The sequence below is a fragment of the Chiroxiphia lanceolata genome, chromosome 21 (assembly GCF_009829145.1).
Source record: "Chiroxiphia lanceolata isolate bChiLan1 chromosome 21, bChiLan1.pri, whole genome shotgun sequence".
Lineage (NCBI taxonomy): Eukaryota > Metazoa > Chordata > Aves > Passeriformes > Pipridae > Chiroxiphia > Chiroxiphia lanceolata.
In genome coordinates, this window is record NC_045657.1 from 2,613,938 (window position 1) to 2,638,814 (window position 24,877).

At 46.7% G+C, this 24,877-nt stretch overlaps 3 protein-coding genes across 4 annotated transcripts in view; 1 reads left to right on the forward strand and 2 right to left on the reverse strand.

The window, feature by feature from the left end:
• Nucleotides 1-645, reverse strand: part of LOC116797049 (centrosome-associated protein 350) — a 38,501-nt gene extending 37,856 nt beyond the window's left edge. For both annotated transcript variants that reach the window (XR_004360562.1, XM_032708205.1), the window contains exon 1: nt 198-645. Coding sequence is in view for 1 of the 2 variants with exons in the window: in XM_032708205.1 (XP_032564096.1) it covers nt 198-599 (402 nt within the window). In the remaining variant the exon portion in view is untranslated. The remainder of the gene's footprint in view (nt 1-197) is intronic.
• The window catches only part of GPSM1 (G protein signaling modulator 1), a 111,410-nt gene that overhangs the window by 15,890 nt on the left and 70,643 nt on the right, over nt 1-24,877 (forward strand). The gene's annotated exons all lie outside the window — the stretch shown is intronic.
• On the reverse strand, nt 611-10,413 carry CCDC187 (coiled-coil domain containing 187). Its single transcript, XM_032708663.1, has 6 exons — nt 10,327-10,413; nt 6,011-6,600; nt 4,069-4,164; nt 1,257-1,385; nt 647-940; nt 611-615 (listed from the first exon to the last, which is right to left on the reverse strand). Exons 1-6 carry the CDS (start codon nt 10,347-10,349, stop codon nt 611-613), a joined length of 1,137 nt encoding a protein of 378 aa, XP_032564554.1. The 5' UTR covers nt 10,350-10,413.

Sequence of the window (24,877 nt, forward strand, 5' to 3'; positions counted from 1 at the left end):
TTGGCCCTGAAGTCAAGGGTTTCAGCCCTACTAATGAGCCCAGCAGTTCTTGCCATAATTACAAATTAATTGCTCCATTTTTCTAGATAAAACCTTTTCTCCCAGACACTTCAAAGCATTTGAATGAAGCATTCATGTCCTACATGGTGCTGATCAAGATTGGAGGGGTTTCAACGTGCCACTCCTGGAGGACTTACCTGCTTAAGTTCACACTGAGGATTTCCTGTTGCCGAAGCTGTTTTCCCAATGAACTTGTGCATCTGGTCAGGACATAATTTCTTCCCAATAGCTTCTCTCTGTTTCCTGTACACCTCTTGCAATCTCTTCTTCCTCATCTCTGCAGCCTCCACCAAGGACTTTTTCTCCTCAAGGAGTTTTTTCTTTCTTTCTTCCTTTTTGCGACGCATGAAGTCCCGCACAATTTCAGGGCTGTAGGGGTGAGGTTTTTTAAGGTTTACCCTCCTCTTTGAAGGGTGCTTAAGGTTTTCTTTCTCAGACCCTCTCTGTGCAGGGCTGCTCAAGCCTTTCTGTCTCTGAGGAGATGCACTTTTCCCTCTGCTGCAGCTTCCTGAGGTGCCGGGCTTGGCTCCATCTTTCATTAATGAAGGTTTTATCCTTTCCCCACTGAAGGCAGAGGGAGTTATGCCCCAAAGTCCAGGTGAAGGAGAATGGATCCCTAGGGATTGCTGCAGAACAATCCCTAGGGATCCCTTTCCTTTTACAGTGTCTTTTTGGAGCCTGGTATGTCTGTTTTCATCATGGAACTGGCTTTGGAAGTGGAAGTTCCTGAGTGCTTGGTTGATATCCTCAGCTGGTGCATTGCTGCCCCTTTCCACAGCCTTGCAGCTTTGGAATTCAGGGCTCTTCCCTGCAGCTTCACTTCCCTTGTCTCTCCAGCTGTTTTCCGTCACTGGCATTGCCACAAATCCTCTACCAAGTTCTGTAGGAAATATTTGGAAACAACAGTGGTGTTATTACTCCAGGGAGTATCAATTCCTGTATCTATCATGTGCATCTCAAAACCTGCTCTAGGTCTGAGCACTATTTTCAGGTGTTGTAAAACCTGTGACATTCAAGGGAGAAGATAAATCTAATCTGTAAAGGCGAAATTTGAAGTGGCCAATTGTTATTGCAAGAGTCATTAAAGAAAAAGGTGCTCAGAAGGGCCTGGAAACCTTTTGTTTCTCTCAGGTTTGATAAACCACTTTTTTTGTGTGTGTGCCAAAACACCCAGTGTTGGAGGGAAGCAGCTGTACCGAGGGTGTTTGCTGTGCTCTGCTCTGCAGCTCTGCTCCTCAGATTTGGAAATTCAGGGGGTGGACCAAGCAACTTTCTGGCCAACTTCTGACCTTCTCTCCATGCAGAAGCACCAGGCAGCTTCACACCTGAAATACAGCATTTGTATTGAATTATTCTATGATTACTCTATTATTCTATGATTAGCCCCCAAACGTTCTTTAAAAGAGAATTGTAACTCTATTAAGTCTTTACTGGGTACCAGCATGTTTGAGAACTGGACAGAAAGGGGAAAACAAAATTATTCTTTTCCTTGTGATTACTTCAAACTCACTAGAGCAAACTAATTCATTTTTAAAGTGGTGAGACTCAGCAGGATGTGGTGTGGAAGGATCAATGAACGACATGGGATGAGGGACAATGTATAATGCAGATATAAATGATGCAGAACGAGGCACAAACAAATTACTGCTGCCTAATAGGCGGTGTCACATAATAGACAACATTTATCACTGTTTTACTTCATAATTTCAGGTTGCATTCACAGCATGCCAATACTTGCACAATTATGTATTTATTGCAAACACTTCTCCAGCTGAAGGTGACTAAACAGGTACTTAGTTGGGTTTTGCATGGAAATCCTTCCTCCACCCAGATTCTCTCCCAATTAAAATATTCAAGTTATTTTTTTTCCTAGGAAATATTTTACTCTTAAATCAGTTCAAAGATGTGTTTCAGTGCTCTGAATCAGGCTTTTCCAGCTTCTCTTCAGTAACTTGCCTGTGTGCTGTGGCAGCATCTCTGAGTCAGGGAAGCTGTTGGACATGAAGAACTTCCAGAGACTGACTGGCCAGTGGGATTGCCCTGAGATTCCCCTGTGCTTTGGGAACAGCTGTAAGGCAACACCTCCTCTGTACCATGGCCAGTGATGGAGTCAGAGCCATTTACTTCTATTTTTTAACTTGCAGCAGCCCCTGAAGTGCTCTGGAGGCTCATCTGGATTGTGGGTTTAGGTCGTGTCACAAGGGGAGTGATGTTTTTCAGACAAGGAAGAGCTTCACTCTCTGTGGGGCTGAATTCACTTCCTACAATCCCATGGAATTCCTTGGGAAGCTTTCAGAGTATGAAGCACTAGATCTGTGCAGTTTGGTGTGTGACAGCGGCAACATGGATGGAATGGCCAGAGTCTGTTGGGCTCAGGAGGGCTGGGATCCATCCATGTCTTTAAGGAAACACTTGCTGGATCACTTTGTTTCCCAGTTTAGCAGAACTAAAAACTAAGGATGCACTTATTTTGTACACTCTTAGTTTCTCTGAACACACCAAACCAATGTATAGACCTAACAATCTTTGCTTCACCGTGACGTTTGATTTCAATTAAATCTCTTTTTTATCTGCACAGTGTTCATTAACTACAGAAACTATGATGCTAAAGTTCAAGAGCAGCTGCATTTCTGATGAGAACAGTTAATAGAAGAAAATCTTTTGATTTAAATATTCTCCTGGGTGGTTTTTTCCCCCCCTACCTATGAACAGATGAATATTTTATAGCTGTTGTGACTTAATTTTTTGTTAACTACAGCAAATTTATAATTCATCAAATTCCTGAGTACTCTGGCTCTGACCCCTGCCCCTCATTCATCTCTTTGTAGCCCTGCCTTGGCTCCTTCCCTGACAGAAACTAATAGCCAATAAAGACACCATGACACTGGCAGTTACAATGATGAATGCTTCACGTGGCATGGTCTTATTATGACCCACTCTCAGAGGAAGATCAAGCCATTTTTCAAACAATCCATTAAAACAAAAAAAAAAAAAAAAGGAGGGAGAAGGAAATTATTACATATTTCATGCATTTTAAATCATACTTAGGTAGTAGAGCACAGGATGTAACTATGCTCATAATTCCATCTGCTTGGCTTTTTTTCTTTCACACAAGTTACTTCCCTGGTACCTTGGCTGGTGTGAAGTACAACCCACAGCACTTCCACTCTTTGCCTTGTTCCCCACAAAATCTGAATGCAACCACTTTTACTCAAAGTAATAGCCTTAAGTGGGTAAAATGGCACCAGGCATTCAAATCTGCCCTCAGACCTCTCAAATAAAACTGAGGAATATCAACTGAGATTCCCGTTCCCACTGTTGACTTTGTAGTTAGTTCTGGACTATTCATCTGACTTTTCACTACCTTGTTTGGCAGGACCTCCCTGCCTTTGGTGGCACTCAATTCATCAGGGAGCACAGAACTGAACAGGTGACAGACAGCTCTTCCCACTGAGGACATATGACTTATTTTTCACTTCTGATGATTTTTAATCCTGGCAGGTCTGGCATTCAACTGCTGCAGGCAGTGGTGTGACAGATTGTCACAGGTAACACAGGCTGGTTTTTGGGTGATGCCCATGGGCACAGAGGGTACTTGTGGCACATTCTGCCCATGGAGTGCCTGGGGGTTGTGCGTGGAAGGGACTTGCCAAAGTGTACCCAAAAGTCCAGTGACAGAAAGTGGGATTGGGTGGCCAGTCTGACACCTCATTTTGGGGGCCTCAGCACGATTCACCTGCAGCTCACCCAGAAATTCAGCCTTTTCACCTTGTGCTGCCAGGAGTCATCTTCTACCTCCTGAAATGAGTGATGGTTTGCGTCTGTTCCTTCACTGGTTCTCTTTGGTACCTGCTCGGTAGAACCTGCTGGGTCCTTGGCTGTGGATCCCAGGATTTGGTGTAATTTAACAACCAGCAGTAAATTTTGGCAGGTGAGTTTCCAGATGCCACCAGCTTCCAGTAGTTTTGTCCATCAGACCATCTAATTTCTCATGATTTTCATCCTTACCTTTCCCTCCTTTTTTTTTCAGAAGAGAGGATTTGGGTGGAGGCTGCCTCTGGCTTTGTGTTTGGATTCTCTGTGCTGAGCTTCTCTCTCTTTGGTCTTTAATCAGGATGGGGAAATATAACACAGAAAAGAATTAGTGTGCAGCTAAAATCAAACTTCAGACATGACTGCTGAACCCAACAAACCAATCCCAGTCCCCATTCCCTTGAATGCAAAGCAAGGAGTCTTTTAATGAAGCTGGTCACCAAACAAGCAGGACTTGTGGGGTTTTTTTGTGGTACAGATGTCCCAGCAAAGCAAGTATTGGCCTGGATTCATTCCTGAGGTTTTATCCATGACCCTGTCTATCCATACAGCATGGCCCTGACCTAACTGGTGCATCCAGTGGGTGCAATGGGACCCCTTCCCTTTGGTACCTCTGGAGATCCATTCTAACGGAGCAAACACTGGATGCTTGGGCAAGTTGCCTCTAACAAGCTGTGATGTTACCTCATTGCTAACCTGGGGTCTTGGGTGCTTTTTTATAGCCCCTTCCTTGTCCAGGGATGATTAATCCTTTCTGCCTGCCTTCTGTGCCCTTCATCAGGCAAGGAGAGAGCAGACCTCGGGTTCAGAGCACTGAAACCAAGACAAACAGAGTGTTGAGACCCATCAGGGCTCCCAGGAGCTGTGCAGATGCTGGTACCCAGCAGTACTGAGCTCGTGGATGTGTGAAAGGCAGAAGTGGCTCCCTGGGCTGCACTGCAGGTGTGTGACACAGGGATTATCTGGCCAAGCAGCTGTGACACACTTTTTTCAGTGCAGAGTAAGGGGACAAACTGGACTAGATGCATCAGAACTGAGTGCCTGGAGCTGCTAATCCTCAGCCTCACGGGCTGCCTCTGTTGTGCAAGCTGAATGGTTTGTCTGGCAGTTCCCTGACTCAGTTACATAAAATGATCTGGGTTAAAAACAAAACTAGCCTTCCCTTGGGATGTTCAAAAGAGGCTCAGCCCGGATTGTGGCTTTGGCTTCTGGGTATTAGGAGGGGTTACATGACAGAGAGCACTGCCTGATGCAGCTGGAAAGGGGAGGTGGCAGCAGGGATGTCTGGCTCCCACAGACCCCAGGGGAGCACCAAAACACACCTCCAAACATCACTGTAAAAGGTGACAGGGAGCAAATCCAAGGGAAATGCCTGTGGAAGTTGGTGGGGTGTGACAGGGATGCCAGCACCCAATGAATTAACACTAATGCTATTACAGCAATAAGATTTATTATGTGCAGCTTTTCAGCTCCTCTTCTCTAGTCCCACATTCCCTCAGTAATCCCCCTTGGCTGAGGAGGTTGCTGGGCTCTCCCCAGGCAGGCCTTGCTCCCAACTCCATGCTTTGCTCCCAGCAATCTGAGATCTTAAACCACACTAAACTAAGGTGACAGCTGCACATGGAGCCCTAAATTTAGCAGTAGAGCAGGATAAGGAGAGTCTAATAATATTTGCTTTCAGATCCACAGTAGTTCCATTGAATGAACTGTCAAATCCCCTGTAATGCCTCTGAACTGCACAATTCCTGCTTTAAATACCTGTGATGCCTCTGCACTACTGTACTGCTGTGCCCCCTTCCATGCTTTACATGTGACAAAAGGATGTGGGAGGAAAGGGGAGAAAACAGATTTGCAGCAAATTGTTTACTGTTCTGTGGAAAGAAATTAATGAATTTGTGCATGCTGGGGGAAGCAAATCCAGTGGAGAAGTGACCTCAGGAGGGAGCAGGGTGGGATGGACAGCCCAGGGAAGTTTGTAGCTGCAGAAGTAAATGGATTTATCACAAGAACATGGGTGATGCCCAACATGGACCAAAGGTGGGGTGGAAGCTGTGTGGGAAGTTATTCAGCTGTGCCAAAGCTCTGCTGGTAACGCACAGTTCCAGCCTTTCTCCATGGATTCCAGACTACTACTGACCTCTGTAAGCTGGAGCAGCAGGAGCAGAGCCCACCCTGCACACCTTTCTCTTCAGGACTCTTTTTGGCAGTGGCTCTTTAGCAGAAATCAGGGGCTTCTGCTCCCAGGGTCCTGCTTGCTGCCTTTGCTTCTGCTCCTGAATCCTCTTCTTGAGTTGCTCCAACTTATTTTGGGGTGCTTTTTTCCACAGCTCTTCCAGCTTCTGCTCACTGGCCTTGCTGGCTGGTGAAAGGTGGTCCATGGGGATGTTGCTCCAGCTGCCCCATGGGCAGAATGACCTACTCCCTGCAGGGGAGTGAGGTGGGTGATGCAGGGAGCAGGGAGGTCTTTCCTGCTGTGCTGTGTGACCTCTTGAATCTGCCTGATCCCTGAAATTGTCCCTTCTTGGTCTGCACAGGCTCTTTGCAGGAGCCCATGGCCCAGCCGTGCCTTCACCATCCACAGCCCAGCTCCTGGAAGGGCTGGAAGGTGCTGAGTGTGAGGCTTCCCTGAGGGACAGAGGGATCATTCTGGAAGGGGCAGAGATCACAGCAGGGCTCTCAGGCAAACAGGTCTGTGAGCAGGTAGAGAGAATAGCAGGGCTGACCTTTCTTAGGAAAAAGAAAACCAAGAGTGAACATGTAGGATGTGTTATTAAATTGGTCAGTACATTAACATGAATGACTGCTGAGTTTCTACAACGTGCTCTGATGGCGATCTCAGTGTCTCCACAGGATCAGCATTTTGCCAGTTACCAGAAGTTTGGCAAAAAAGACAATCTTAGGAAAGTAAAATGTAAACCATGGTCTGATAAGAGTAATTACGAGCATGGGCAGACAAACACAGAGCTGATGTCAGGGATTGCCTTCCTCCAGTGCCTTGTTGTCAGCATTTCTGAGGGTGAAATTGGTGACTTTTTGTTTCTTTTTTTTTTTTCCTAATAAACAATAACGTGCTAAACTTTTCCTGAAGTCCTGCATCCCAGAATTTTAAATCCCTTTATGTGTGGCTTCATCTCTTCATCCCCCAAGTGCTGTACTTTCAGGTTATTGTTTACCTGTGAGCTGGAGGAATCTCACTGCTCTTTTTCTCACTCAGAGCTGTCTCATCTTTGTTCCTCTCGCCATCTACAGCACAGCAAAACCATGTCAATGACAGAAATGCTCCTTAACCACTCAATTCAAACAGCTCCTTTTACTGGGGACTATTCCCCCCCCCAGACCTGGCTCTTTGGACACCTGGGTAACATTTCATTCCTTTCCAGGGAAAGATCCTGCCAGAACTGCAGTTCTGGGATGGAAAGGTGAGAGTTTGGTGTAAAAATCTCTGTGTGGGCTCTGTCTGTGTCACCCAGGGCAGAGGGAGGATTTATCACCAGCTTGCACAGACACCTGTGCTGCCTTTAGCCCCCTGTACCTGAATCCCACAGGATTGGGTGTTAAAGTGTCCTTCACCAGGTCACATCTCACCCCTGTCATTTAAACCCAGTGCCAAACATCTTTCCCTCCCCTGTTCAAATGGTTTGGGAAAAAGAACAAAGGTTCCCAAGCAAAACCACAAACTCCAGCAAGAGATCAACTCACACCTCTTGCTATCCTTGTTACCAAGAGCAGGATCCAGGCAGGGATGGCACAAACCTCTACTGCCCAGGAGGAAACAACAGCCATAAATATTGAAAGCTGGCAGCTGAAACTCTTCCCAGCCAATAAGCCACCTCAAAAACAAATACCCAGCAGATGCAAAAATAATAAGTGAAGTCTGCTCTTGTCGTTGGTTTTTAAGAGTCTTCTGGAATTTGGTTGGATTTCCTGCTTTTTGCCTTCTCCCACTTCATCTTTTAGAAATTATTTTAAACACACTGCGTATTTCCTTTCCTTCTCCCCCTTTATCTTTTAGAAATGATTTTAAACACCATTGTGTATTTCCTTCTAGAGTTAGCAAACAAAAGGCTGCATTTGCATCCCTTCAGTTATCTCTAGGGAAAACACCTCAGGGGAGAAGCAAAAGGAGCTTTCACTGTGCTGCAGCTTTTGCCTGAGCTCTCTTCAGCAAGGTGTGACTCCGTGTGCCTTGTGATATTTTGCTGGGGACATCACAGAAAGCTGATAAAAATAGACACTTCCCTCAATAAAGAGGGGTTTTCACTGTCTCCTGTCGCCTTCCCTTCCCTCCAGCACCAAAGCAGTCCCATCTCAGCAGTTTCCCAGTAACTCAGAACTCACCAAAGCTCTTTTCGTGCCAAAGCTTTCTTCTGGCTGCCTGAGATTTGGCACCACTCCATGTTTGATGATAAAATTTGTTTTCAATCCTTTGTAGCTGTGAAAAGGCAGATTTTTCTTTTGAAGGGTGACATATGTTTGGGGGTTTTTTTCCCCCCTGGTAGCTTTTTGCTGGCACACGCTGCTTCTCTGATTAATTTTGCAGCTCCTAGTTACTGGGTAAATACTGGCATGTCTGAGCATGTTCCATGTGGCATTTCCTACAGTTGGAAAGAATGCAGTTGACTGGGAAGATAAGAGATGAAATCACCTCTCTTTTTATTTACACTTTGCATGTATTTGGGCTGCAGATTTTTACTGATGTTTTTAAAAACAGCTTAAGCTGGAAGCAAACCCAGCCAAGAGCAACTCCAGCAGCGGGATCCTGGTGCCAGGCCCTTGCTGTGCAAGCAACACCCCATGAATTTGGATAATATTCTGATTTATCCAAGCAATACCAGTTCTGATGTGCCTGATATCAACACTATCATGTTCCCTATTAAGAGGATGATAAGACAGGGAGAATTCAGAAGATGTCCCAGCTCAGTGAGTGTCAGCTATAATATAGCGACACTATTACTCTGCTCAGGGCTTCAAACACAAGCAAGGTCAAGCTTTGTCTGTTCTTGTCATTAATTTGGAAGAGTGTTGTGAAATTGGGTAAGATTCCTTGTTTTTCCCTTTATCCTCTTTTTGTTATTTATTAATATATTATTAATCATATTTAGCAAATGATTAAAGAGGTGATATGTTCATTGGAAAAGAACAACCCAAATGGCATGTTTACATGTTTCAACGACAATATTTCCATGGAATCAAACTCTGTGGAGGTGATGCTCAGGTAGCTGATAGAAAGTGATAAAGGAATGTGACAGCAAGTGTTCCCTGATCCACACCTACCACTGCTTTGGCCTCCTGGAGACTCTTCCAAGCCAAGGCCACGTCTGGGGAGTCAAGAGATGAAAAACATGTTTTAGCATCTTCACTATAAAATGCCCAAGCCAGAATAGAGCACAGAGCTGGTGGCTGAAACACAGAACTGCTCCTGAAAAGCTGTGTCTGGGCTGCTTTTGTATTTCAGTGTGTGCTCAGTTCTGTCAGAGCTCATGATCTCTGGGCTGTGAAAGTGCTTATTCAGCAAAATCCTCGCTGATATTGGCACATATTTAAGAAAGACTGAACTGAATTTCTCAATTCAGTCCTATTTGTGGTGGTTACTTACAAAAAACATCCCACTCAGGATTCATTGTGAGAGCAAGAACGGCTCATGTCTTTTTAGGGAAAAAAACCCAAAGGGACACATCAGGTGCAGAGAAGCTCCTGGAGTGAATTTATTGAATACATTGAATAGAAACTGAGCTGTGATGATTTTAGGCTGAGGAAGATTCACAGATTTCTGTTAAAAAGCAGTATGAAAGTGAGAGCTTTGGTGTTGCTTTGAGAGCTCTGAGCAGTTACAAAACCACCCAGCACTCTCCAAACTTCAAAATATTTGCTCCACTCTGCCCGAAGTCATGCAGTCCAGACTAAACTAAGCACTCAAGTCTTTCCATAGGTGATAAATCCTCGGTTTAAAATGAAGTTACTCAAGTCTCTGCTATGACTGTGAGGAAAATGGAAGCTCATTGCCCACATACCAGCTAGAGGATCCATTTCTCCAGATGCAAAGCTGTTATCCATCTTTCAGCTCTCCTTACTTGATATCCAAGGTCTGAAACAGCCATACAAAAGGACCAGTCATTGCTGCCCTTTGAGAATAGCCTAGGTAATCTGGATGTCTATATATATACATATATGTATATAAATTTTCTCATCTGTAATTGCTGACTGCCCATAAAGACCCTCAGCATTTACATTTCTGTGGTGCTTGCAAATGTGACCTGTTATTATTTATTTTCTCAGCGTTGTGAAGTAGTCTAAGGAGAGACAGAAGTGGGAAATGTTCTGCTCTGGGTCAGTGCTCCTTGCAGAGCTGCCCTGGGAGCTCAGGAGTCACCTGAGGCAGGGACTGTGTGGTCAGAGAGCCAGGAAAATCAGCTCCCTCCTGTGTCCCCCTGTTACAGCCAGTTCAACGCTTACCTTGTGAAGCCTCGGCCATGCATGGAACAGAATCTCCACCTAGGAGCTGTGGAAAAGCACTTTAGAGATGATCTGCAGCCTTCCTACAGTGGCCAATCCCAGCAGCCACTTCCAAAGGGAGGTGCGAGGAAGATCTCAGCACTGAACATCCCATGTGCTGCTCCTTCCCCGGGCTGAGCCATCCACGGGCACCAGCTCCCTGGTGCCAGCCGGGAATGCAGGAGAGACACTCCAGGTCAGTCCCTGTCCTGCCCAAGAGTCCTGGGAGGAGTGGGAGGACATCCAGAGGAATCCCACCAGCCCAGAGGAATCCCCCCAGCCATTTGGCCACACCTTTGTTTGAGCCCCTCTGTGCGGGGCAACAGTGGCCACAGCACAGGGAGAGGCTGCTGGGAGCCAGGGAGAAAACAAACAGCAACAAGAGGAGCCTGAGTGCTGATCTCAGCTTGCAAACACGTGGCAAGATGCCAAGAGATTTCTTGACAAGCCCTTGTGTCCTTTCCTGGGTGTTTGGGGCATCCTGGCAATGCCAGGGCTGGATGGCTGCAGGAGAGGGCAGAGGGAGCAGGCCTGGGGCCCAGGTGGGAGCAGCTCTGCAGTTCTGGGATGCCAGAGCAGGGGGAGAAACCAGAGTCACCTGAGCCCTCAGCCCAGGGCATCTTTCCTCCTTGCTGAGCAGCTCTTACCATTCCAGGGCATCTCTGCTCACACCTTCCTCTGTGGGCTCATCCTGCCTTTCATCCTGCTGTCAGCAGGGAGATTCAGTCACACCTGAATCCCTGGTCTCACGGGGGCTTAATTTTTGGTTTTTACTTAGGGAAAAATGAAAACTAACTAAATAAAAAAAAAAAGGTTTCTGGTCTTTGTGATTACAAAAAAAAAGCTTGAGAATATAAAACAAAGGTCTCATCCCTTTCTGGGGTGTCACTTCTTTAAGTGTCACGATTTGTAAGCGTGTTTGAAACTCGAGGGTAACCATTCTGGTTCTCCAGGTCCTGCTGTTCCTACACTCCCGTTTTGGATCATGCAGAGGGAACAGTTTCATCAGCCAACAGCAGAGGGCAAACGCAGCTCACACACTGGAGACGCAGCGCTCAGGGCTGGGAGGCTCCAGGTCCCAGTTTCCGCCAGGACAACCCGGGAGAACGGCAGGTGCCACCTTGGACAAAGACAACCTGGAACGGGAAGCAGCAGAAAACGTCTCACTACAGCAGTGGTTCACTTTTCTTTCCGTTTTCATGCTTTTCACAGAGTCCCTTTCTGACGGGTTTCAATGGGCTGTGACATCCGGGACTGAGCCTGCCAGTGCATTTCCTAAACCCTTCCAAAATGATGGCTGAGCATCCCTCAAGGCACATCTCAGATGGTGGGTTTGCCTGCTGTTTGCTGCCCTTTTGGAGATGTGGTTTCTGCTGCTCTTTGCCCCACAGTCACTCACAGCTCATTCCCGGATCTGTGGTTACAACCAAAACTACAACAATCAACAAACAATCAGACCAGGCTGGTCATTCAGTGCTGCTTCTCTTCCTTGTCCGGATGGTCCTGAGACATTGGCTTCCCCTGGAATTTTTCCATTTGTGAATTTTAAATTTGCTTCCCGCAAGTATCTCATCTTGTCATCCTCTCACCTCACAGGCTGGAGTTCTGCAGGTCGTTATCCTTGCCCTTGGCTCAGATATTCATGGAAGGCATTTGAACACAAGAAAGACAAACAGACAGGGATAAAACACATTTCTTCTTCCCCCCCAGCAGTGGCCATCACTTACTGCTGTTGTGGGTTGGATTCCAGCAAGTACCCTGAGAAGAGGCTCTGTTTTCTCTTCTCCCACTCCACCGCAGAGCAGAGGAATCTGTGTGTACTGTTCCATCAGCATCTTGCCTTTACTGAATCTGGCTCTTTTTTCTGGTTTATAGCCTCAATTATTTGTTCATTTTTTATAATTGTACAGATTAAGCAGCAATGTCAGTACTGTAAGTGCTCGTTCTTACTGGAAAACACTCAGAGGGTGAGGCAAGACACTGGCTCCACATCCTTTCATGCCCACGGATCCCTGTGGCCTCTGAAGCCCCCCTGAAGAAACAGACACTGATCTAATAAATGTTCCTGCAGCCTGTGCTCAGACATCCCCAGCACTTCAGCTTTCCAAGTCTAACCAAATCAGGAATTCCTGAGCTGCAGACAGAGTCACAAAATTCCCCTTTCAAGCTGTTCCAAGCCAATGTTTCGGCCTGATTAGAGGTTCCAGTGCTGGGAATGCAGAGCTTGTCCAAGAGGGAACCACAGCTATTCTGTGGGCACAAGTGATAAGAGCCCTAATTGCAGTCTCAGGGCTCAGGGGCAGCCACTGTGCCAAGGGAACGGGTCCTCCAGGGCGGGGAGAGAACACAGTGTGCAACCTCAGCGGGGGGAGGGAAAATCTGGTGAGATGGGAAGCTGCAACAGCCACCAGGAAAGCCCAGGGCTGGTCCCAGCCTGCTGGGCTGGTGGAGGAGCCAAGTGGAGCAGGAATGCCTGTGCTGTGACAGGCAGAGCTTCTCCAGTCCCTCAGGTCGCACTGGAGTCTATTTTGGCTCCGCATTTCCTCAGCAAGCTGTTGGAGCTCACAGGAGCCAGCAGAGTGACAGATTGCCAGCGTGTTATGCTGCACATCTTGGAGTGTTAGACCACAAATCTGCTGAGAGATGAGGGGAAACCCATCATTGGGCCAAATCCCACTTGTGCAGCCTGTGAAACTCCCAAGTCAGGGAGCCAAGTGTGAGCCAAGGCAGAGAGGAGCAAATCCATTCGGATTTGTATTTTAGATCTGCATAAACAAAACAGGCCAGTAATGTACAGTTCTGTCCTGCTGACTCCACAGCTCCTGGCACATGGAACTAAGGCAGGATTAGGCCCTGTGTTTTCAATCCTGTGGCATTTATGAGGCATCAGCCCCCAAACTCCGAATTTCCCCTACAGAGATACTCAAACTACCACCTACTCAATTTAGCAACTTAGACAACGGGCTATCACACACTCAGGGAGGTTTTACAAAAGCCATTTTAGGATATTGCAGAGCTTCTCATTTAGGAATCTATCAAGAGAGATGCAGTGAACTCACCACATGGGGTTATCCCATGGAGAGCACATTGTCCAGGTTGGAATTCCTGCTTTTTCCCAGCCAGCACATTCCACTGCTGTCCCACTTGCACACATGATGGGACAAGAAGTGCCTGGCTCTGCCACACTGTGGCACTTGGAGCTCCAGTGTGGATTTCTGGTGTTCCTGAAGGTGAAGGCAAAGGCAAATGGATTTGGGCATCACTCAACCCTGTGGGAGGCTGTTTGGGGTCTGGAGGTTTGTCTGACGTGGTTCAGGCTGCAGATTCACCTCCCAGAGGCTTCATGTTCTGCTGCTGTGCCCTGTCACTGCTTAGGAAATACTTCACCCAATAACCCAGAAGGCCCAGCAAAATTCAGGAAGTGCAGATAAGTGTGAACTCAAACCAGAAATTCCTCCTAAGTCGCTGTGTTTTGAAATTTTTGCACCCACCAGACCTGCCCCAAGGATCTTAAAAACAATAATCCCCATCTCTGGCAGACACACTACTTTATTCTCTCGCTGACTTGCTCCCTGTGCCTGGCTTTGTGGGAACATTGTGAGTTCCCTCACTTTTGGGAAATATGTCCAGCTAAAAGGAAAGGAAATGGTACTTTGTTGATTTTTTTTACAGTGCCTGACTAAACAATTTCCATTGTAAACCATTTTCACAGCAATTCTCAGTCAGCAAACAATCGAAGCCCAAACCCAGACTTCGATTGCAAGCTGGATGTGACATGAATTTTGTAGCGGCAGCAGATAAAAACAGCAAGTGCACTGCTCTGAAGTCTGACAGCCAAGGGCCCAATCCCACTGAAATCTGTGACAACTGAGCTGAAGCTAAAAGGGATACTTAATAAATCAGGATTTGATTTGAACCTGCAAAGAGTTTAGAGTTGACCACAACACTTTGAAGTCAATGGTTCTTATCATCTCTCAAATCAGCAGCATAAGACTGAGATAAACGAGCTGCCCCATTAGTGATGCCTTGTCAGAGTTCCTGAGATAAGACACAACTTTCTTCCTCCACAGCTAAAGTTGTAAGGTGTCAGTACTCATGTAAAACACCCAGAGATACAGGGGAGGAATTTGACCCTGACTGCAGAATTTTTGCTGGTACCACTGATAGTATTTCCTCTTTTTTTTTTTTCAGTCCTGGCAGATTAAATTCCTAATTCCTTCCTTCTTAGGGACCAGTAGATCCTTTTCCCATGGTCTGTGCTATACACTCACTTACTGAGTTGCACTGAGTGCTGCTCAGGGAACAGCTCAGATGCAGGTGGGAGGTTGCCACAAGGCTGCCCTGAGCTTGGGGAGCGATTTGCTGCAACAGAGATAGGCTTCCTTTGCTTGGATTGCAGCCAGAAACACGAGGGAATATTAAGCTTGCATTTTCCTACTGATGTCCTAAAATAACAGGAGTAATGTGTGTCAGGAAAGAACTAGACCTTCAGAATATCTGGATGTTTTGCTGCCTGCCAAGTGACGTCTGGAAAAGGGCAAGCGTTCTCTTGATGTGCTAAAATACAGACCTGTCATTCAGTTGTTGGGGGAAAGTGTGTTAAGATAGCAAATAGCTAACCATGGCCCATTTGGGTTTTATTCCTATCAATAGGAGACTATGTGAATGGAATCTGAAGAGAAAAGGGGGGGGGGGGCTGCCTGCACGGTGCAGTGGAATGTGGGAGAGCACAGGATTGCCATGGAAACCCGCTGTAGTAAATGGGGCTCTCCAGCTGCAGAGAGGATTTACAGTGCCAGGTTGGGACTGGGCAATTTAAGTATCCAATCTACAGGTAAAATGGCACATTTTCCTTCCACATTGTCCCCGTGCACTGTGAAGTGATGAAGGGTAGGTGGGTGGTGAGAATTACAGCACAGAGTTGTGAGGTGTCTTAAAGCCTGACCTAAAACACACAGAAGCTGATGCAAAGATTCTTGTGGCTTTTGGTGGGGGCTGGACCAGGCACGTGTTCCCTGTGCCCCAAACCAGAGCAGCAGGCACAGGGATGCCCCATACCTGTGCCCAACAAACTCAGAGGGAGGAGAAGCAGAGCCCATTCCCTGCTTGCACAACCTGCAGTTTGGAGACCCCACAGCTCAGGAACGCTCCCAGTTTGTGCTTTTGGTTTGGAGCTGGGGAAAAGCCCACCTGGTCAAAGCCCCCAAACCAGCTTGTTACAGCTCTGAGACAAAGTGTGCTGTGAGCCCCAAACAATGCTCTGCAACAACGGGTCAGAGCAGGGGGGAGTGATTTACTGTTTGCAGATGCTCCACGTGCTGACATTCAAGCACAGTGATCTGTGGAGTGGTATGAGACAGCAACAACATTTTTGCAGTGCTGCCTTCATCTCCATACATTCCCAGGTCCTGAGTGCTGGGGCCACAGAATCTCCTGGATCAGACACCACACACCTGTCTGATCCCACTCCCAGAGAAGGGCAGGGGGTAAATCTGACTCGCATGGAACCACCACGGGGCCAGGGTGGTCTTAAGATCCACTAAGTTTAACTACCTTGCCTTCTTGTCATATCTAGTAACAAACCTCAAAATCTCCTGACTTAATCATGCCTTAGTGTGACTGGATTTAAGTGTGGACTTTACTACAAACCTGGGTATATTTATAACATTAAATATAAGAAGGAAAATCCCTTTTGAGCTGGAGAATAGAGTCCTTGGCAGCAAAGTTAAAGCTCTGTACGCTCTGTAAGGGTGTTTTACTGTGTTTCACAGCTTTTTCTTCAAATGTTACTTTGTTCTGCTTCAATCTTTCAACAAAGCATCAAACAGCTACCAAGAATGGCAAGATTTAGCCTCTTCCTTCAACAAGAATTATATGTTCAAAATCCAAATAGTCCAATCAAAATCTGGGAATTGGGTCCTCCTGTCCTACCTCTGCTGCTCCCTGTTTCAAGCCCTGCCCACACAGCAGATGCTGCCAGCCAGAATTCCACTTTCCTTTTGCATAAATTCCTCTCTGTAGTGCTCTCCTTGGACCTTCAGCTTTCAAATCCCTCCTGCCATCTTTCAGCTCTTTAAATCTGCTCAGCCATTTGCAGTCCATTTGTCTCAGGCCTTGATTCAGAGCCGATCTCAGTCCCAGCTGGGACACAAATTCGGACAAGAAGAAGTTATGAGAGCAGAGCAGCTTTATAAATCCCACTTATAAGAACAGTCCCCGGGGTCGCTGACCCTCTGCTCATAAATTCACCTGGTTCCCCTCGATTATATTTGTTTCAGCACTAAATGCCACTGCCAAGCACTGCCAGTGAGGAGCAGCAGGTTAAGCCAACACAACAGGCCATCTCCTGCCTTGTCACGCTCTGTCAAGTCAGGTTGCCCTCAGATTTGCTGGAGTTTCATTGCTGCTCTCCCCTGGGATTCCAGGCAGCACAGTCATTTAACCCAAGATCATTTATGACTGACTGGAATTTGTTTGTCTGGGCTCTTCCCCCCCCCCCCCTTCAGATAATAATGTAAACCAGCAAAAATATTGCCTCATTATTGACAAAATTAATCTATATGGAGCTAAGTGCAAAGGAAAATAGATACCCACTGCATGCTCATCTCCAATGGAAAATAAACACAGCCTGTGTTGGGAGGCTCAATTCTCTGCTGATTTAACGTGGTGCAGCCCTGTGCCTGTAAACAGAGCTCTCCTGGTTTATGTAAGCAGGGAAGCTGACCCTGAGGAATTTCTGTTTGCCTGCAGTAAAGGGTGGGCGTGTAAGGAAAGAGCAGATCCTGGGCACCTGGAAATGATGGGGTTTTAGGGGCTGAGCCACTGGGACAAGGAATGCCAGCACTATGCAGGAATTTGGTAGGAAAACATGGACTTTGGCTAATTTTGTTGTCTGTTAGAAGGATGGTAAGTTTGTAGAGATCGAGAGAGAGGTGAGTGAAATGTGCTGTCCTGGGCACAGCCTGGCCTGGAAGGGTTCCCAGATGCCCCTTTTTTTGTTTCTATGACAACATCATTTAGCAGCTCTGGAGTGAAAGTCAAAAGCAGCAGCCAGGAGGTAGGAGCAAGGACACTGCCTTCACTTCTCTGCTTTTCCAAGGGAAAGAGGGGATGGGGACTGTAGGCATAGAGTAACACTGTGCTTTGCCTCTCCCAAACCTCTCCCTCGGGACCAAGGCTCTGCTCTTTTCCAAGGGGCCACCGAAGCCTTCAGGCTGCAATCAGCAGAGGACACAAACGTTTGATCCCGATGGACAATTTGAGCAAACGTTCCCACTCATGGTGTCCCCGGGGCGGTGCAGGTTGTTAATCACCCGCTGGGATCGATCCCACAGCCCGGGTTACACTGCAAACACCGCTGGCAACATCAGCCAGAACGCTGAGAGCTGCCAGGCCAGGCAAAATACCAACCATCAGCAGATTAATCTGATCAATAGGTAAAACCAGAAGAGCGGTTTTGCAGATAACAGAGCAGGGTGTCTAATTAGAGATCTGACATAACGCAGAGCAAACACTTGGTGAACGCTGCATCCGTCCCCAGCTTGTGTTGGAACTGCAGCATATTTAAACACCCTTCCTCCAGACACCAGCTAAGGCAGGCTGCTCTCCTAAGAAGTTAATTGTTGCACTGTTTAATTACCTGCATTTAAACATCACGTTCTTATTTCCAGTCTGAATTTGCCTTGCTGCAAGTTCAGGATGTGCCGCTTCCTACCAGAACAAAACACTTTCTATTCCCAGAAATTTTCTTGTCTATAAAGTCAACTGTGACCTAAGATTAAGTCACACCTTAAAAATCTCTTAAGGAAGTGAAATCAATTCACCTGCCAGTTTTGCATCACTCCTGGAGCTGACATTTACAGTCCTTGCTGCTGTGGTGCTCTGTGGTGTTACATTTGGTTTGGCCTCTCACAGCCCCTTCTTTCAGCTCCCTCCTTTCAACATGGGCAATTTTATGTTGTTCTTGTCACCAGAACAGTAAATGCAGTGATGTCTGGCTGTGCTGGAATACACGCTCCAAGGTATCCCACCCTCCCAAACAAACCAATCCTACCTCTCCCATTAATTGTTACTGTTCTGAATTGCCTTTTTAAACACAAACTTTACCCCTAATGTCTTTATACTCATTCTCCAGATAATTGTTAAAATGTGGATTGATGAAAGTGTTGGATAACACTGTACCAAGAGTAAATCCTTTTGGACACACCAGAAATTCCTCCATCAGATAATTGCTTTTAAATGCACGTTACTAATTCTTCCATCCATTTAAAATAAGCTACATTGACTTTTTTTTGAGTACTATTTTTAACAGAATGTCATGCAAGATTAAGTCAACTGCTTTGCAGAAGTCTAAGTCTATTATGTCAGCAGAATTATCTTTATTAACTGAACTTAGATGAAAGATTGCTTGTTTGATGAGAAGTTTTCTGGAGCGAGGGTTGACATTCCACAGCCCTTTTGGCTGTGCCCCATATTAGCATGGCATTATATTTGGACTAAGGAGGCCAAAGTTACTTTGGTCATCCCATTTACTTTTCCAAGATATTTCCTAGAATCCCACAACGGTTTGAGTTGGAAGAGACCTTAAAGCTCATCTTGTTCCACGCCCTGCCATGGGCAGGGACACCTTCCACTAGCCCAGGTTGCTCCAAGCCCTGTCCAGCCTGGCCTTGGACACTTCCAGGGATCCAGAGGCAGCCACAGCTTCTCTGGGCAACCTGTGCCAGGGCCTCCCCACCCTCACAGGGAAGGATCTCTTTGGGCCTTTGAAACTTTCCTTGTGTTCTGTTATTTGCTCAAAAATCAGCATTAATGATGCAGAGAGTGTGCTGTGTGCCAGTTATCAGTCCTAAAAGGAGAATTATTAAGTTTAGAAAATGTTTAATTAAGAAGCTTAATGTTGCTAACATATTGTCCTAATATTCTATTAGAGTGCTAAGAACAGCCTTATCTTCAAGTGGAAGAAACGCAGAAAAATATGTATATCCTGCCATGAACACTTAGCAGAGCTGAGCTGTAAGTGGTAGTGTTTTTGCACTGGCTTTCACTGCTGATTAGGAACTCGGTGGGTTCAGACCTGAGCCTGTGTGGTTTCACTGCAGCTTTGGTGATAACCAGGACGTGCTTCCTGTCAGAAAGGGCTGGTTTGGCGACTGAGGGGGCTCTGCAAGGCTGGGGCTGCTGCAGGAGCCTCGGTGACCTTGTGCTTGGTGTCACAAAGTCACTACTCCAGCTCCTTCTCTGGTCCTCGGAGTCCTTGGGAGTGGAACAGAAACAAGCCCTGCCAGTGACACAGTGAGTGTTGGAAAGCACTTGCAGAAGCTCGGCTAAACAATGCAATTACACTGTAAATATTTGCAATCTGCTTTTAAAACAAACCCAAACAGGCTCTTAATTAATGTAATTATCAACAATTACAATTTAAAGAGGAAATAAAGCCCCCTTCAAAGGTGAAAATGTGCATTTCCCCCCTGGGCTTTCAACTCTAACAAAAGGTTACTCCTCATTTCGATCAATGCCAACAGGAGTTTTTCCCAGACTTCCAGCAGGAGTAATTGGGGTTTTTGGTCTGTTGACTATTGGAAATTGAAGTTGGTGAAACAAACCCATCGCCCTGATTGTAAATAGAAACTGATAACAACTCTGGGGTATTTGCCTGAGCAGTAACACTTTGATAAGGTGCCTCCAAGAAAAGCTCCCTATTACTGCCATCAAGACTTCCAAGGCTATAAAAATCCACCATATTTCTGGTGAACCCCAAGAGAGGCTCCCACCACCCTACTGGGGTTTTTGGTTGAAACCCTAAGAAGATCTCTTGGTGCAGGAACCACCAGGCTGTTAAATTCTCCTGCAGGAACAGTGAGAGCTTTGCCCCCAAGCAGTGAGGAGTCATGGGAATTTGCCAAGGGATGAGAAGGAAGCAGAAATCCATGTGTTCCTTGGGCATGTCCAGCTTGCTGCAGACATCACTGGGGTGCCAGGGGGCACTGTGAGAGGCAGTTAATGGTGCCAAGGCTGTTCATATCCCCCCTGCTGGTTATCAAACACCATAAATCTCGGGTATTGCAGTTGGCTCCAGCTTTCCCTCCAGGTCCGTCAGTCAGATGGAATCTCAGGGAACTCACAGCCATGGCAAAGCCAAGCTGGAACACAGACCATTCCAGTGATCACTCCAGGAAAGGAGGAAGATGTGTCTGCAGAGCCCCTGAGCACCCTGTGCTGGGGTCAGCTGGGCCAGTGTCCCTCAGGAAACTGCACCCAGAGAGGAGATGCCAGGGCAGAGAGGAGCTGGCACGAGGCAGGACAGGGTTACAACACACATCAGCTGCCTGTGCTTGAAACTTGCTGAGTTCAAAAGCCTTGCCAGGCACTCTGTACAAACAGTCATTCTGCTCTGAGGTAAAGAGCAGCATTTCAGCAAAGAGGAGCTGCTTTTTGGCTACAAGGCACACGTGACATTAGCACAAAGACAGCAGGACAGTCCCCTCTGGCCTTGCCTAAAAAATCCCCAACTACCCCAGGGGTGCCAGGCCATGGGGCTCCATTTCATCCAACTATCCATGAGGTTGAAGGCAAGGGCATTTTAAGAGTCTCTTGGTATTTATTTAATGAAGCATTTTCAGTCAAGCTCGGAAGCTGAAGGAAGTGGATGAGCTCTGTCTCTTTGTTTGCCTCTTCCGAGGCTGAAAGAAGTGTTAATGAAGAGGAAATTCAGGGACATCAGAGACACAGGATGTATAAATATGCACAAAGCAAAGGCCAAATCCTCAGCTGCCACGTGCACCCAGACATGAGGGAATGTAACTTGGGAGAATTATTAAGGTCTTGGTGTGTGTTTTCAGGCTGCACAAGGAGAAGGGAGGAGTGGGAATAAGGCCTTACCCTGGGGTGGGGAAAGAACGTTAAGAGCCCATTTGCTGTTACTGCCCAGGTTCTGGGAAGGGGTTGCATCCAGCTTTGCTGCCCAACAGGCACCTCACCCACCCCCCAACCTGGGCAGCAGAGCTCTGGGGGTGAATGTGAGCCCTGCAGAGGGTCTCTGTGCTCAGCAGTGGTTTCAGGAGTGTCTGCACACAGCTGAATTATTCAGAGCAACTCGTTACTCAGAGCTTTTCCTGTGTGTCTGTGCTCCAAGAGGTTTTAAAAGAGACAATCATAGTCAGCAAATCAACTCCTCACTCTCAGATGATCCTCCTCATTTCAGGTATGAATAATATTCCTGGCTGTGAGTGTCTATTACAGGTTATCTGCAGATTGTAATAACCTTTTGTGCTTCTACTTTGGAGATGAAATAATGGTTCCTCACTGAGTCCTTCTCTCTGATCAAAGGAGCTTTGTTGCCTTAGGACCATATTCAGGGGAAAGAAGGATTGTAAAAGCCCTTGAAAACTGTAATTCCTTTCCAGGTCCTGAAAAAAGAAAAGCTGTGTGGCACAGCAGTTTTATTTAGACCTGTTCAATCTTTCAGAAGCATGGAGGGCTCCGTTCCCCAAACACAGACACTGAGCCTTGTTCTTAATATGTTGTTTTAAGTAAAGGAATAGCTAAGCACTCCTGCTGAAACCCATCCCAGTTTCCTGCATGGCTCTGGGCTGTTCTGAGGAGACTGTTGCTGCAACTCATGTAATTATGTTTTATGAAAATCCCAAAGCCAAAGCAAATGTTCCTGGTTTAGACAGGCCGTGTGTGGCCCCGATTTGCAAACCAGCCTTCACACCCTCCAGGGGCATTTCTGTGATTCCCTTTTTCTTTCACAAGGCCAACTCCTCTCTTACCCATCTCCACACTGGTGTCAGGCTTCTTCAAACTCCTGTGCTGGCAGCTCAGTAACACACCAAAGACCTTCAGACATTATTCTTTCCCCAGGAGGGAGAGGTAGAAGTTGCTTTGTTATCTTGACTTCACAAACTAGCATGTGGCAGCACCAACAGTGACGTTTCACAGGAAAGCAGTCCAGGCCAAGGCTGCCCATCATCCCCTCACTTCCAGCCCTGTGTCCCTTGTCTGGTGCCTGCATCTGTCCCAACAAACTGGGAAAGAACTGGATTGATATGAAAAACCCCCACTATGAGCTATCATTTCCTGCACACAAGAGGAAGTTACACCCCCTGGGGTATTCTGATATTAGAAAGGTGCAAACTTCCTCAAAGATATGTTTATCCCCATCTAAATTCATGGCTGTGAAACCACCTGATATCAAAGCCAAGACAAAGTTTCTTCAGTTTTGCTGGGTGATTCTTTTTAGTTTGGTTTAAACTAGAACTTCCTTGCAGGCTGCCTTTATAGGGATTTAGAAAATGGAATGCTGGACAATAGCAAGGTGCTTTTGGAACCTGCCTGCTTGAAAAAATAGACAGTGCAGAATATGGTGATTAATTCCAGCTGTTGCCAGAGAGAGATGAGGATTTACAGTGCCAGTTCTGTAGTGATTTCAGCTGGGGGCTGTCAGCTTCGGGAGCTGAATTGCAGAGCTCTTTTTGCACATAAACCCCAGCAGAGGCCCCCAGCAATCCATTCCATGAGCTGCAGGAAAGATGCCCTGCTAATTAAGATACATCTTTGTGTTTTGGAGGGAGTGCCAGGCTCTAGTGTGTCTGGATGATGAAGACATGGAGGCACTGGAGGGCTGTTCCTATGTCCTGGCAATCCTTAAATGACTGGTAAAATTTACTGTGTTTTCTATCTTGCTGTCTTCCCCTCAGCCTCTTCAAAGTGGAGGGAAATATGACGATAGTTAGAGCCCTTCCATCTCGTGTTGTGACAGCTCTGGGTATGAATTTATAAAAGCAATACTAAGAACTGCTCAAGAAGTGTTAAGGATCCTGCAATCCTATTATTTAACACTGTGATTCTGCCTGTGTTTGTAAGTGAAGGTGTAGAGACACTCAGGAACTGGGAGGAACAAGATGATGAGCCTTAAGATTGCGGGAACAAAAGGTGTTGGAGGTGCAGAGGTAAATAATGTCTGACAGAAATGAACCTGCATCGCCTTTGATGGATTCTATCCCAGTTTCTTTGTATCCTACCCTCTTCTTCATGATCCATTCCTCCTTTTTTCCACCCTGCAGCAGCCCTTTTCATGTCTAAAGATTAGAGCTCCACTTCTTGATCTTATCTGAACGAATCATTGCTCACACCTTTTTCTCAGAGGTCACACTTGTCACATTCATCTGGAGTCTCTCTAATTGCTCCATGTCCTTCCCAGCATATGGCACAATGTGCACACAGTTCACCAGAGGAATTAGTGGTTTTTCTGAAGTACTGGGGGTTCCTTTCTCTCTGTGCTCTCATAATTTGCCTGTTCCATTGTAGCTGAGCAGTGGATCTGAGTCGTGGCTCGGGTCCAAGCCCTTGCAGGGAGCTCTTGGCATGAACATGTGGGGTTAACCAAACCCAACCCACAGCAAAGCAATTGAATTACTTCATCTAACGAATTCAAATCTATTGTGACCTATTTGCCACTTCTACAAGAGGAAGAAGAAGCTGGGTTTGTCAGATGATAAATTATCCATTGCAAATTCATGAATTTGAAGGCCAGAGGGGACCATTATGCTCATCTCACTCTGCCCTCCTGCCTAACCCAGACCCTGGGACGTGACCCGGTGATTCCTGTGCCATTAACATCAGGGTGACCCCTTTGCCCAGAGCTCTGTGGAATACTGTGTATCTGGCTGGAGCCCAAACTGGAAGCTGCCTCCACCCTCCTTTCCCTCACTCCCCTTTCCAGCATTGTTTCTCTGAAGGGCAATTCCTCTCTCTGCCCACACACAGGGAATGCCAGCCCAGCATCCTCTGTGGCTGGGGAAGGGCTGTAACCAGAGGCAGCAGCAGCAGCTGGTTTGCATCTTTTGCAGTAATATTCTTCTCTTGAAGAGGGGTTGGGGAGGGGGGAGGCAGGTTCAAACAGCCCCCCTGGAAATCCCAAAATCTTTTAGGGCTGAACAGTTCCTTTTTTCCATGTGCCTATGAAAAGCTGCTTGCACCAGGATGTTTGCTGCTGTCAGGGAAACCACAGCCTGGGTAAAAACTGGTTGCTGTGAGGCACAAAGTCTCAGCCTGGCCCACAGGTTGGTAATGGTCCTCCCAGAGGGGCTTCTGTGGCAAAGGGATTCCTTATTTTTGGGGTGATAAGGCACCCAGGACACCATCCCAACTCCCTGGGTGAGGAGGCAGCTCTCAGCTGGACGCTTTCAGCTTTCTCTGCTGTGGTTTATCTACAGGACTGAGACTATTCCTAAGCTGAGACACAGACACAGGTTTGTTTATGGGGTTTTGTTTTGAATTCAAATGCCCAATCAATTAGCTCTCGGGAAAGAGGCTTTTGTGGTTTGCTAGGGGGGTGTTATGGAGGATGTTTTTTCCTGAGCTGGATCTGGGTTTACTCTTGAGAGAGGGGTTTTCAGCAGGTCCCCAGGGTGAAACAGTCCAGTAAGCAAGTATTGTTCTGGATTCCCTCCAGCCACGGGGTTGTGTGTGTGCAGGGCAAGCTGCTGGAACCCAGACAAAGCCACAG

Bases quoted from the DNA above. Each gene is read 5' to 3' on its own strand.
- CCDC187 (XM_032708663.1), bottom strand. From the start codon at position 10,349: ATGCATGGCCGAGGCTTCACAAG. The intron at 6,601-10,326 runs GTAAGCGTTGAA...CTTTTTCCTAAG, and splicing joins CATGGCCGAGGCTTCACAAG to AAAGGTCAGCCCTGCTATTC. The intron at 1,386-4,068 runs GTAAGGATGAAA...GCTGTATTTCAG, and splicing joins GAAAAAAAAAGGAGGGAAAG to GTGTGAAGCTGCCTGGTGCT.